Source organism: Lontra canadensis, unplaced genomic scaffold (assembly GCF_010015895.1).
Source record: "Lontra canadensis isolate GAN:19392208 unplaced genomic scaffold, GSC_riverotter_1.0 scaffold79, whole genome shotgun sequence".
Classification (NCBI taxonomy): Eukaryota; Metazoa; Chordata; class Mammalia; order Carnivora; family Mustelidae; genus Lontra; species Lontra canadensis.
In genome coordinates this window covers 9,363,206-9,377,795 of record NW_022631073.1, presented here as the reverse complement: position 1 = coordinate 9,377,795, position 14,590 = coordinate 9,363,206, and the positions used below count along the sequence as shown (strand labels likewise).

The window sequence follows — 14,590 nt, the reverse complement described above, 5'->3', positions numbered from 1 at the left end:
CTTCCCTCTCTCCCAACTCCAGCCTGCTCTACTGCTCCGGGACTGCCCATGCTTTTGCAAATACCTCTCCCTCCTTGAGCCTAAACAAGAAGATTCAGGTTGACTTGTCTTGGTGAACAGGTGTGAGGGGAAATGACGCAACCACAGATGCCCACCTTGGAGAGCAGCTAGATAGAGGAGGAACGAATCCCGTGGGCAGTCAGTTGTTAGTACCAAACCTTATCAGCTGGGCAGATCCTACCCCTAGGGAATTCAGGAAGTTATCCTTTGGGAGCTGTGTTTGTACATGGCAAGATGAGTCCTCGACCCCACATTCTGGAAGCCAGGTAGTGGGCAGACACATGGTCCTAAGAACCAAACCAGGGTGGGTGGGTGGTGAGAGAGGGGCTGGGGCATGGGAAGCAGTGCTTGGGCTGAGCTACCCTGGAGGCACCGGGTCCCACATCTAAAGTCCAACCAGGAAACTTAATCATGAGTTTTAGCTTCCTTCTGTCTTCTCTGCTGTTTTCCTATAGAACTAGGTCTTCCTGTGATTTCCACAGATTCATGGAGGGCCGAGGTGGGCACATGTGAAACTGCGCTCTGGGATTGTCTGACTTTCCTCTCGTTCACAGTTATTTTGAAGAATGCTTAACTGTCTCTATTCTGATCTTCAAGTTATCCTGAGGGTCTGGTGGTTGCACACACTGACTTTCTCTTTCTCATTGTTTTATATCTTTTTTTTTAAAGATTTTATTTTATTTATTTATTTGACAGACAGAGATCACAAATAGGCAGAGAGGCAGGCAGAGAGAAAGGAGGAAGCAGGCTCCCTGCCAAGCAGATAGCCCGATTCGGGGCTCGATCCCAGGACTCTGGGATCGTGACTTGAGCCAAAGGCAGAGGCTTTAACCCACTGAGCCACCCAGGCGTCCCTCATTGTTTTATATCTTTTGGGGAGGAAGCATTGGGATGTAGGTCACTACTCCAAAAGCTAATTAGAAAAAAAAAAAAAAACAGGAAAATATGATTAAGATGTTCTTTTTGTTCTTGTTGGAAAACATTATAGTCTGAGCAAATGGGACTTAACAAAGTCTTATTGATAAGGTAATTATTACTAACCTTACAGTTTAAAAGATAAGTTTACATTAAAATTGTCTGAAGAACAAAAGTCTTAAAAAGCTATTTTCTATTTTACATAATAAAATTGCCTGATGTTATCTGAAACTCTCTCTAAGGGCTAATAATTGCATTTGTCATGTTATGTCATATAGAAGGCAAATACCTTTAATTTCTTAATGCAGCTCTAACATGTGGCTCATCAGTATAATATCTTGGCTCCAATATAATTGGCACTGATATCCCATCCACACTCAGGATTTCTTCCGGGTCTTCCTTCCCACCCCCTCGTCCCATCTCCTCCCACCCTCCCCTTGGCCTGCTGTCCCCAGTTATGTTCATACTGTATTCAATTTCCAAAAACGACAGCACAGTTTAGCATTTAGATTCAAATGATGTCTGAAAGTTTGTGGGTTTCAACAGCTTGTTTTCATAAGAAATATGGTTTTGATAATATCCAGTGTGCTTAGGACCATATGAAAATCGTGAGCAAAGAGAATCTTGTATTTGAATGTGTCATCAAATATCTGTTTTAGCAGGAGGAGAAGAGACCCTTTACTTACCAATATGTGCCTTCACGTTTCCGTTTTGGACTAAGGGACTGTGCACTGTTTCAAATGTGGGGTGCTCAGAACATAATCCTCAGAGAGATAGAAAGCAGTGATACCTAGTCTGGCAGGGTGTAGGCTGGTATAAAGGAAAGTGAATGGGCCCCCTGGGGGAAATCTTATCAGTTAGCTTTTGCCATGTGACAAACGACCCTCATAAAACAAAAAACCATTAATTTAGTCTCTGATCCTGTTTTTGGCATTGGGGCTGGGCTCAGATGCTCTTCTGGGTTGTTCTCTTGGTCTCGGCTGGGATCCTTCAGGTGTCTGTGGTCAATTGGTGGGCTGGCTAGCTTTTAACAACTACTCATCAGCCGTGAGGCTGAGAGAGTGCGGATTCAGAGGGGTCCCAGAAGAAGGCAAATTTAGGTTGACCCTTGAGTAAAAGGGCCAGCCCAAGATGATTGTTCATAAGGTCAGCCAGATTGTCCCTCTTGTCCTCAAGCCTCACCACTGACCATGGAGCAGCCCAGGCCTCGTGGTGTCATTATTGTCCAGAGCCTGGGGACATGATCTCATGGAATCATGGGTGGGACCTCAATTATGGAGCAAAAGAAAGAACTTCCCAGAAATCCAGTTATCACTCTCTCCAGAGGGAAGCCTCAGGACAGAGAACTGCCCATTGCTGGAGGTATTCAAGCAGATCTGAAGAGTCCATGATTATTCCCATGTTCTGGCTTAGACGTGCAAAACTTAGAAAACATCATCACCAAAAGTACCTGGCCTCTGTCCCCTCCAAAGGAGCCAGATTCCAGCTGATGAACTAGGCTCTTCAAGACCTGTATCAAACATCCCAGGATATGATTGCCAGTGGAGAACCCAGGTCTCTCCATCAAAAAGCTGCACATGGCTACAATGCTCTCCTGAGACAAGAAGAAGCCTCTGTGCTTCTGGAGATGTTCTCCATCCCCACGTTGGCAGCAGCCCTCCCACGGCCTCCAGCCGCACTGTGTCCTTGCACATCCAGCCCTCCACCTGTTCTCCATCCTGACGGTCCCTACCTCTGTGTTCGAAGCTGCCAACCTGATTGGGCCCCCAAGTCGGTCCCCCATTACAGTTCTCTGGACTCAGTACTTTCCTGCTTGGTCTGACCTGTAGCTAGCTGGTCTAGGCTTACCAGGCTCCTCATCTGGCAACGTCTTCAACCATCTAGGCCAAGACAAGCATACAAAATGAGATCTCCAAGTAAACACTCGGAGACAACTTGATGTCCACTTCAGCTATTAAATCAGATGTTACAGGCATGAGGAATTGTTTTTGATATGCCACTGAAATGGAAAACAAAAAGCAGTTTCAAAAAGAGTACAAACAGGGGGGCCTGGCTGGCTCATCCGGAAGAGCGTAGGACTCTGTCTTGGGGCTGTAGGTTCGAGCTCCGTGTTGGGTATAGAGATTACTGAAAGAAAGAAAGAAAAATCTTTAAAAAACAAAACAAAATTTAAAAAAACTCAAATGAGTACAAAGAACATGCATGATCCCCAATTTTGACTCTGTGGGTTTTATTTAAGTTTTCAAATGTCTGCTCACCCAGATGTCGGCTGGTGTTTCTCTGCGCTTGTAGACTCCAGCTCAAGCCCATGCCTAGTGGATTGCCAAGGTGCACCCCACGATTTCTGTGAATCCTCCAGGGCCTGTATACTCCGGTCTTCTCTGTTCTCAGGTGCTACTTGGCTACTGTATTGACCCAAATATGAATAAAATGAAGCTTCTTCAAGGTTCAGCCCCCCAACCCTTGCCAAAAGTAAAACACAGCAGAAAAAAGGGCTCAGGAGGGATTTGTGACTGTAGTCGTGTGACGATCTGGGGCCCGGAAGGAGGGCTGTGCGCTACAACGGAAGGAAAGTGACGTTGGGCGTGATTATTCAACTGTCCTCTGCCCGCTTCCAGGGGACGTTTCCCTGACTCTCCTCCATTGTTCTCTATCTCACACCAATGCCCAGGTTCTTCCTCTGCCCTCTGTCCTCTTCTCTGACCTTCACCTCAGGAACCAAACCTCCTTACTCTCATTAACACGGGGCGCCCCTTAGCCATCTGAGCTGCAGCTCCTGCCAACCCTCACCACCTACACAGACGAAATTCGGTTCTTTGCCCAAAGAGTGTTCCTTCCCAAGAGGAATTCTGGTGCCGGGCTGTGAATCAGCCTGACTAGGCAGCTGAGGGGGAAGGGGAGCTGAGATTTATTTTATTTTATTTATTTATTTATTTTAAAGATTTTATTTATTTGACAGACAGAGATCACAAGTAGGCAGAGAGGCAGGCAGAGAGAGAGGAAGAAGCAGGCTCCCCACTGAGCGGAGAGCCTGATGTGGGGCTGGATCCCAGGACCCTGGGATCACGACCTGAGCCGAAGGCAGAGGCTTTAACCCACTGAGCCACCCAGGTGCCCCGGGAGCTGAGATTTAAATTCGGGCAAGCTACCAAAGGTCTCTGGCCTAGGCTGGTCATCTGTAAAATGGGGGCGTTAGATTAGGTCTGTGCTCCTCCACGTAGAGCAGGGCTCATTCGTGTGCAGACAGGCCACGGGTTCGCCAGGATTCCAAACCCCTCAGCTCTCGGTGTGGTCAGGTGGAGCCTGGGTCCCCGGGCTAGGCATGAGACTTCACACAGCCTTGTCCATGTCCCCAAGTCAGGGGCAGGGCACATGACTTCACAGCAGAGTATGCAGGCCAAGACGTGAAAGGTCGGGAAGCCCCACAATGAATTAGAGCTATCGTGCACCCCGATTCTAACAGCGGCTGGTCGAGACTGGCATTGGCGTGACAGCAAGTGTATGCTGTGGTTGGGTGACAGTGGGTTGCCGGGGGTGGCGGGGAATCCTAACCACATCTTACTAAAGTCAGAACTGATGAATGGAGGGAGCTCGCCTTGTCATTGGTTGAATGGAACACACGATTACCGGCTTCCAAAGCAGGGAGTACGGAACCAGGAGAAAGAAGATCTTGGGTTGGAATCCCAGCCCTGCCAGCCTATCAGCCAGTCGAGTTAGAAGATGGAAACGTTCTGGTTATTAACAGAGAGAATTGGTTGTAAAGAGTTGTTATCTAGGTAAATAGCAAGGCAGAAAAGCCAGCTCAGAGTTGTAAGGGAAGGCGGCCCCTGCAGGAGGTGGTTATCAACTCAGGGCTTAGGGAGCAGAGAGAAGCTGGAATTATTAAAATTTAGAGGCTTGGGGGGGGGGGGTCCCATAGAGGGGAACCTCAGAGGGAGCCCTAGCCATGAGGCAAGCTCTGTAGGCCTTGAGACAACTGCACATGGGACCCCAGCTCTGGGCAGGAGGGGACTATCCTCCCCCTGCCCCCCAGGGGAAGCCGAGAGGCTGCTCCCGGAACTAGAAAAACAGGCAGGAAGGAGTGTACTCTCCTTCCTCCTTCCAGCCAGGCCTCTGCCTCTACCTGCAGGGCCTCACAGAAGTGGGCTGGTGGAGCCCCCCACCCCCCACCCCACCGCTGGAACGCAGTAGGTTTGAGGCTGGGAAGCAGAAACTCAGCATCTGGCCCAGCCTCTCCCCAGCAGCGGTGCTGGGTGATGTGGTTTCTGGCTCGGGGGCAGGACAGATCATTTCTGAGTTCCCCCCAAGTCCCCAGGTTCCACGAGGCTGGGCTTCTCCCATCAGAGTTTCCTGGTGGCCTCTGAGATGGGGGAGGGGAAAATATGGCAGGCGGGGGTGGGGTGGGGTGGTGATGGCAAGTGGTGAGGAGGCGCTGTCGTGTCACTCGAACCCCGCATTGCTGCCAGGTCCCCAGCAGACCAGAAGGCCGGCGAGGTCTCTCAGTAATTCCCCTTCCCAGGCTACGGCTGTTTGTTTGTATTAAAAGGGAACATGATAACGGAGCTATAAGTAGCTCCACGCTCAGCTGTGTGAGGCCGGGAGCTGGAACAACTGAATTCGGCCACTGGAGGGAGAAGATGAGGTCTCTTGCCTGCTGGGGCTGTCTGTGGGAACAAGCCGCTGGTTTGTCCGGCCGCCAAAGTTACCGCTGGTCCCGTGAACCTGAGCTCACCTTCGGGGAGCAGACACAACGGGACGCCTCCAGTCATCGCCTCCCACACTCTCAGCCTTCACAGGACCGGACTGGCTGGACGCCACTTGGCCCAAGGGCCATGCCACAGCAGGGAAGGCAGGTGTCGGCTGACCTTGCTGGTCTCCTCCGGAGGCGACAGCAGAGCCGGCAGAGGCCCGCTCAGGGGTCAGATGTTCGCAGGAAGCACACCTCTCCGGGTCTAGATCGGGCTCCGGGACCTGCTCCATGGGAGACCAGCATAGTTCATCTCCACCCTCTGGGCCTCGGTTTCTCCGTGTGTGAAGGAGGTGTCAGTGCAGATGATCTCCAAGCTTCACCCAGCACTAACAACCTAACGTGCTCAATGCGGAAGAAAAATCAAAACTTCTTAAGCCCTTAAACCAGATACATTCCCATCACATACACAAAAGAGGTTTTTTAACCTACAGAATAAAAATCCCTAAGTAGAAAACTCGGTACAATTGTCTGATGTATCACAAATCCCAGCACGCTGTTCTCACAAGACAGGGGAGGTAAGTTGCAAAACCTCTCTGAGCCTCCGTGTTATCGTCAACGCCATGAGGCCGGCGTGATCTTGTCTCTGATTTCCCAGCTCCCGGCGCCTCCCCACCCTACACCTAGCACGTAAAATGGGGCATTGGCCCGACCTGGACATGGCGATCTGGGTCTGAGCGGCGTCCTCCACCCACCGGCCTCTCTGCGGCGCCCAGCTGCCGTGCCGGTTCTCACGTTTCCACTTGCCCTCCTCCTCCACACTTGGCCCCAGGCCCCATTTCCCCGGTTCTGCGCTCTCGGCTCCTTTCAGCAGTGCTCCAGCTACGCAGCCCTGCTAGGCTGTCTCAGCCGTTGCGCCAAGTGAGCGGCCCCAGCCCCGCACTGTTTGCAGATCAAGAGCGGGGTTGCATCAGTTAGGACCCTCCCAACCAACTGCCCGTTGCCAACAGCTAAAAACCATGCTCTGCTCTAGAAGTCAATGAGCAGAAAAAGAAATGGGAGAAAAAAGTTTTCAATTACCTTTGAACTATATAGAAAAATCTTCTAAGTTGGTAGCCTCCCACCCTTCGTGAATGCAGGGCCTGAGGCCAACCAGACTCCCCATTCTTCCTCCTGCTTTCTGCTGGCCTTTGACCATGTGACCCGATTCCTCTGGGCTTCAGTTGTTCATCCATAAAAAGAGAAAATACCTACCCATCGCTTCGCCGTAAGTCGTAAAGAGCACGTGAGCCCCTCAGTGCTTGGTACATAAAAAAAGCTCAATATTTATAGAACGCGTGAAGGCGTGAATTAATGGGTCGAAGACTGTCTTGTCTTACATTCGGGGTCTTTGGCGGTTCTGATGATGTGACACCAGTAAACCAGCTGAGAAACAAAAATCCTCCCAAACAATCATCCTTTAAAATGAATTTTATATATTTAATTATATTATTATATCATTATTATATATTATTATATATAATTATATATATAAATTGTATACATAATTAAAATTATATAATTAATTATATATATTTATGTATTTTATATACTCAATCTATGGGAAGGTTGAGGTCAGCTGGTTGTTTAGGATCTGCACAGAGACAAGTGGGTAGAAGAAAACTTTGTGGACTCGCTCTCATTTGTAGTAACCCACGGAGATGAATTAGAAGCCTAAACTGTGGATCCTTTTTAAAGACGTGCAGTTTCATTCGCCTGAAGACACAGAGGTCCTCTAGCTAAGGTAATACCTGGTGCCCAGCGATGGCCAGGGAGAGGGATGGGATTGGAATGGTGTGTCACCAGCCCAGTAAACATTTCAGTATAAATGGCTTGAAACCATGTACTTTCTTCTTAACTGAGCCCGTGTTTTTAAATGTCATAGTCCCCGTGTGTTTCTTCTAGTGCACAAGTCAGTTTAGCTGAGCTCTTATTGTAGATGTACCAATCTCTAAGTAGTTGCATCCAAATTCACGATTTTACTGAAGGGATAAAAAGATGGTAGTATAAGCCTTGTTTCACTGAGGGATTTGCCTGTCGGGATTCCAAACAGACCCGCGGCCCCAGTCAGAGAATACGCAGCAGTTTATGGAGGGCTTACCCTGTTCCGAGAGCTTTACTGAAATTAAATCACCACAGCCACAAGAGGCGGGTATTGCTATGATTCCCATTTTAGAGATGGCAAAACTGAGGACACAAAATGAAATAATTTGCCAGAATTTACACGCCAGGTGAGTGGCGAAGCTGGTATTCACACAGCAGCAGTCTGGTTCCTGATCCCAACCCCGGCCTCCAAAGGGAGGGTGTCCCAGAGATGGACAAGGGAACCCACACATGTGTGGGTGGGAAATGGGAATCTGGTTGCTTGCTTAAAGTCCAGCCCGGAAGAAGACAAGAGGGAAGCTGATCAGCACGGACATGTGTAGACAGTGGTAAGTCACGGAGACTGACACTGAGGCGCCATCAGAGCACTGCTTTGGGGAGAGGCAGTCACGACTAAGGAATGTGGACACTCTGGATTCCATAGTGCCTGGCATCTGAACATGTCCCCAGTGCCCAGACCATCTATTATAAGAGATAGAGCACCTGCTTCTGGGATGGAAGCTGAAAAGTTGGTCTATTTATTTGTTCCCTTCCCCACTGGCTGTGGCCACCTCTGGGCACCAGAGGCAGCGGTGGTGGGATGGGTGTCAGTGGTGATGCTCAGTATCCAGCAGTCATGACAATGGCAGTCCAGGGACCAATGGTGGCAGAGGGGATGGTTCGTGGAAGGAATTCACACTGCCAAAAGTACACAGCTGAAACTGAATACGGAACATTCCCCACATTCAACGTCCTCATGCAACTCCACCATCTTGGTTGACCATCCTCTCTCCCTCCTCCTCTCCCCTCAGGAGTCTACCTCCAATCCTCCCCTTCTAGTTCTCTATGTTTGCCCCCTGTTGCCCCCTGAATGACCTCTCTTCATTTCCAATTAGCTCATCCAACATATTTCACTTAGAAGAATTCTTCCTTAGAAGAATTCTCCTGTGATTTGGGTGGGGTGGGGGAAAGGGGAAAACTAGCATTCTTGTTTCTCATCCCACCAGTCCTTAATTGTACAGAAACCTGGTGTTAATAAACATAAAAGTAACAGTTTTCAGATGTTCCTCCTGTTCCCCACTCCATGGAACTCCTTTTTCAAACAAGAGTGGATTCAGAACCCCAAGATGTGAAACACACACACCTTTAAAACACGAGGCAAAATTCATGTCACACAAAATTAACCATTTTAGAGCGAACAGTGCGGTTGTATTTACTACATCCGCAATGCTGGGCAACCACTACTATTTAAAGATTTACTTATTTTAGAGAGAGAGCACTACTTCTATCCAGTTCCAGAAATATTTTCATCACACTGAAATAAAACCCTGAACCCATCAAGAAGTTACTCACCCCGCCGCCAGCCCTTGTAAACCATCAGCCTGGTTTCTGTCCCTCTGGATTTGCCTCTTCTGGACATTTCCTATCTGTGAAATCGCACAACATGTGACCTTTTGTGTCTGACTTTTTTCACTCAGTAAGTCTTTGAGGCTCATCTGGGTTGGTTACAGGAATCAGAACTTCACTCCTTTTTATGGCTGATTAATATTCCCAGGTATGAATGTGCCACAGTTGGGTTACCCATCCATTTGTTGAATCCTACACACTTCTGCTCTGTCGGAATCACAAGTGGGGGCCGCGAGATCCCCCCACCCCCACATCCAACACTCTCCTCCAAGAAGCTCCCGCACTCCTCTGAGCTTGGTCTCCAGGAGCCTTGGGGGCAAAGCCGACTTGTTTCCCTGGAGAGGTCACACCCTGTGGCAGGGATCGGGGCTTCTGCAGAGAGAGGGACTCTGCCTCCAAAAAACAAAACCGAAACCGGCTGCATCCATGCAGAAGAGTGGCTGACCCGTGGAAATGGGAGGAATCCTGGGAGGTGGGAGGCTGCCGGGCTCCAGGGGCTCCCAGCGGCTGCCCATGGGTCCCACCCAAGGGCCCCGAGGCCTCCTCCACCCCCTTGGGCAGGTATGCCTCTGTGGGCCCCGCCAAGCCTGTGGCTTTTTATGACTTCACTTGTTGAAACCGAAGCCACGCCTCGGTGAGTACATTCTCCGCACAGCACACCATCCAGAGGGGCCGGACTGCCGGCGTCCTCCTAATTGCACAAGTTTTCTCTGTCTTGCCCCTTTATTTAGGGGGGATTTCCCAAGTGCCACCAGGAGGCCCTTGGTGCATTTTGCTCCTTTTCCGGACGGAAGGTCTGTCCCTGCTCTGCTGCGGAAAGGGGTGAGCAGACGACCCAGGGAGGGAACACCCGGCTTGCAGCGCAGGACCAGGCTGAGCGCTTTGGTAGAGCCAGGTCACGAGGCCAGGTTTAGTCGGGATAAGCCCTCTCTGAAAGGAGCCCTGCTCCTGTAATAACGGGGAAAATCCTCTGCGTGAAGGGCCCGCGCCACCCTGGGCTCAGACATGCTGATTCCACGACTGGGCGATCCCAGCAGCTGCGCACGGCCCCACAGCCCAGGTAGGAGGCGCAGCTGGCTCGTGTCAGTGTCAAGGGCGGAGACAGTTTGTTTGCCCAACTGGATGACGTGGGTCAGCGCCTCCAAGGAGGCCTCACCTGCCTCTGAATGGGAGAGAAAGTTCAGTGGCTGGAAAGCAGACCTCCCGAGGGCCCGCAGCCTCCAAAGCCCCAGACGTTCCCGAATGTAAGTAGACGGCAGAGCTGCACCCGCCTGCCTTCCTGGTCTTGGGGGAGCCCGAGGGGCTGGCGGTGCTGTCGCTTGGGAGGAGGGTTCCCCAAACGGCCACGTCTTCTCACCGTGGTTTTGAAATTTACACGGAGCCAGAAGTAGGTTTATTTATTTATTTTTTAAAGATGTATTTATTTTAGAGAGAGAGCGCGAGCCCAAGCAGGAGCGGCAGAGGGAGACGGAAAGAGAAAATCTCAAGCAGACTCCCTGCTGACCGCAGAGCCCAACACGGGGGCTCCATCTCCCCACCCCAGAGGTCATGACCTCAGCCGAAATCAAGAGTCCGAGGCTCAACTGACTGGGTCACGCAGGCTCCCTGAGCCAGAAACAGTTTTGTCATCGTGGTTAGTCTATTTTCCTATATCAAAAGCTAGTTCAAATGCTCTGATTTTTTTTATAAAGATTTTTATTTATTTAATTGACAGAGAGCGAGAGAGGGAACACAGCAGGGGGAGTGGGAGAGGGAGAAGCAGGCCTCCTGCCCAGCAGGGAACACGATACCGGGCTAGATCCCAGGACCCTGGGATCACGACCTGAGCCAAAGGCAGTTGCTTCACGACGAAGCCACCTAGCCACCCCAAGTACTCTGATTTTTAATATAATTATTTAATTTAATCTGGTGAATGAGTGGCAAAAATTAATATTACATTGAACTGAGTGGTTTAGTGGGTTAAGCGGCTGCCTTCAGCTCAGGTCATCATCCCAGGTGGAGCCCTGCAAGGCGGCATGGGGGGTGTGTCCTTGCTCAGCCGGGAGTCTGCTTCTCCCTCTGCCGGCCGCTCTCCCTGCTTGTGCTCTCTCTCTCTGATAAATACATACATACATACATACATACATACATACAATATTACATTGAACTGTATGAAATCCCAACTGTGTGTAGGTTAAACTGGTGGGCAAGGGGAAGTGACAGTCCTTGATACGGGAGTAATGATTAACACTCATCATTGTTTGCTAATGAGGCATCATTTTCCAAATGAACCTCAGAAAAAACCCTGAAGTGATTAATTTTAACTACATGAAGATTTTTATGTTCTGTTAGCGAGCATATGACTTTTTTTGTCCATCTTATGAACAGTAATGGCAAGAAAAGTTTAAGGAGTTGTATCCTTTTGACCCAAAGGTTTGGAACGAGAGAATCAGTCATTCACTACAGTGATGTCACTTCGATTTTCTCAGTTTGAGGGCATTTTGGTGCTCCTGAAAATGCTCACATTTTCTTTTCCAGTGTCCGTTCAGTACGCGTAGCACACAGTAGCTACTCAGTCCGTGCTGGCTGAATGCATAAGCAATCAATGGACACATTTTATTAGAAGTGCGTCAATCACTGCAGTTTTCTGGGCAAATATTGTGGTAGAGGAAACCTTGACTTAGAAGGCAGGAGATGGAGTCCGTTTTCCTGCTTTGCCTTCCCCACACTGGGTCTTTGGCAAGCCCTCTTTCCTTCTCTGGTTTCAGTTCCCCCCCTGGATCAGACTGGTAATCTCTAAGGCTCCAGCTCTAAAAGTCGATAATTTTACAAGTTTTCTGTAACTTAGTTTCTCCGGTGCCGCAAAAGCACGGGTAAGAGTCCCCGTCCTGCTGGTGTTAGGGGGTCTTGTGGAACTCTGTGAGCTGTGTGGACGCCTCCTCACGACACGGTGATCAGACATCAGTGTCGCTAAGTAAGCCCGTTGGAATGGGGTCTAGTGGTCTGGGCCGCCTGCCGCTCTACCTGATGATTGATTCCTTGTCTGGCCCCGGCTATCCATTTTCCTCCCCAAGAAAACCATTCTGCCTTCGTAGAAATATGTGCAGAAGCGAAACTGATTTGATGAAACAAGTGCTTAGAGTAAAAAAATACAAAAACCATATGTTACTGAAGGGAAGTGGGTTTCGTGCCTCCTGTTGCGGGACACCAGGCTCTGTGGTCACTTGTCGGGGGAGGTGCCACACCCGGCATTTCCAGCATGAGCACCACTGGGAACAGAGAGCACCCCGAGAACGCCACCCCTGGAGCTCTCTTTGGCACCTGCGTCCCTTCTGTCACTCCATTACTGGATACACCTCTGTGTGTGCATTGGTGTTCACACACACTCAGGAACAAACTCGTTTTTCAGAAGCGGCTGCCAACCCCGGGCTGGGGAGTAAACACAGCAGCCCGTCCTGGGAAAGAAGTCTGGGAGGCATATAGCAGAAGAAAACAGTTCAAGGGTGATTTTTCCATGATGTGACCGCAGAGATCCATTTTTCCCATCATCTGGCTTTTGAGTTTGGGGAGACATGCCGCAGAAAAAGCCTCAGATCTCCTTCAATTTTACAGATGTGTATACCTTTTTATTTCTTCTAGTGGCTTCTGGTAAAATCCTGAGGGACGCTGGCACCCTGAATCGCCATGGGCAACGAGACTAGCACCTCGGGAAGCCAGGTGGGTGTCAGGGTCTCCCCCCCACCCCAACCTACGAGGGTCCCTTGACTGACCTTGACTAGATTTTTTTTTTTTCAGCATCTCCTCTCCACCCAGGAAGGAGCAAGCTATAACACAGATTATGCATAGATACATATGGACACATATGTATTTCCAGAAGCATTTACCAGTTGCATTTTCAGAATTCTTGTATCAAGGCTAGCCCTGATTTTATAAACCATATTTTAAAAAAAAACTAGTTTATTTTTTTTAAGATTTTATTTATTTATTTGATAGACAGAGATCACAAGTAGGCAGAGAGGTAGGCAGAGAGAGAGAGGGGGAATCAGGCTCCCCGCTGAGTGGAGAGCCGGATGCGGAACTCCATCCCAGGACCCTGAGACCATGACCTGAGCCGAAGGTAGAGGCTTTAACCCACTGAGAGACCCAGCCCCCCCCCCCAAAAAAACCTAGTTTAACTGTTTATTCCGTGCTTTTAAAACTGACATAGTAAGAATTTGGCATATTTTCCCCAGATTGTGTCCCCCCAATCCATTTACTTCTGTGGATACAATGGAGGAGGCTGAAATAAAAACTTATCCACACTTCGCCCCAAAATAAAGTAATGGCCCTTAAGGAGTGATCTTCAAATCTGTCAATGTTGAGCAGATTAAATGTGAATTATCATTTCCATGTTAGGGAAGGTTTTCACAACTGAGGGATGAGCCTTAACTGCTTGATGGCAGATACAGCTGGGATTCTTAACATATATTCAAATTTTATAGCAATTCTGCATTTTCAGTTTGAGAGACTTAATTCAATGCCCTGGTGAACAAAATCAGGGGGACGCTTTCCTGTTTATCTCACACACCGTGGAAATTTCGGATTAATGGTATTGAGTTTTCTGAAGGAGATAATTGGATCTGAAAGCCAGCATAAAGCAATCTGCTTTCCCTCTGCTGCTTCTTCCCTATGATATTCTTTTCTCAAGGAGGAACAGGAATCATCAAGACAAAATGTGGCAAATTCCCGTACCAGAAAAGTAATTGTGGTCAATGGCAGGATGTGAGACAATAGGGAGAAGGAAGGACTGTGGCAAACAGGAGGGATCCTGTCCTATCGTCTGATAGAGGCCCCACCATCAGCTCCAACTGATGGCTGCCAGGTGGGAGTGCAGGCCCAGTGTTATAAGACCTTCCTATCTCTTCAAGAGAAGTCAAAAGGCCACATTTTTCTATGAAATCCTATAGTTAAATGTGTTTATGTTGAGACAATGGTAGATGAGCAGACTGTTGCAAGACCCAATACAGAGAGGTCCCTGATCCCTTTACCTAGTTTCCCCCCGGGGGTAGCATCTTTCGAACCACAGTGCACACTCATATCCATGTTGAGACAGTCAAGATATAGAACGATATCCAGCACCTGAAGGATCCCTGTCCATTTCCTTAGGGCCACGCCCACCACCTCCTGTTGCCCACTCCCAACCCCTGGCGCCTCCTTGTTTGTCCTCTATGTCTGTAATTTTGGCTTCCTGAGAATGTTCTGTAGATGGAGTCACATGGAGTGGGACCTTTTGGAATTGGCTTTTTTCACTCGGCTTAATTTCCTGGAAATTCATTGAGGTCGTTACACGTTTCAGTAGTTCACTCCTTCTACTTGCTGAGTCGTGCTCCACGATCTAGAAACACCTGCGTTGTTCCCAGCTCGGGGAGAATACCAACAAAG

General features: G+C 49.1%; 1 protein-coding gene across 3 annotated transcripts in view; it reads left to right on the top strand.

The window, feature by feature from the left end:
* Positions 1-14,590, top strand: part of TACC2 (transforming acidic coiled-coil containing protein 2) — a 204,190-nt gene that overhangs the window by 3,933 nt on the left and 185,667 nt on the right. For 2 of the 3 annotated variants that reach the window (XM_032882158.1, XM_032882157.1), the window contains exon 2: positions 12,809-12,886. The exons of the other annotated variant lie outside the window; for it this stretch is intronic. In XM_032882158.1, coding sequence (XP_032738049.1) covers positions 12,854-12,886 — 33 coding nt within the window. In that variant the 5' untranslated portion in view covers positions 12,809-12,853. The remainder of the gene's footprint in view (positions 1-12,808; positions 12,887-14,590) is intronic. 3 annotated transcript variants of the gene reach the window in all.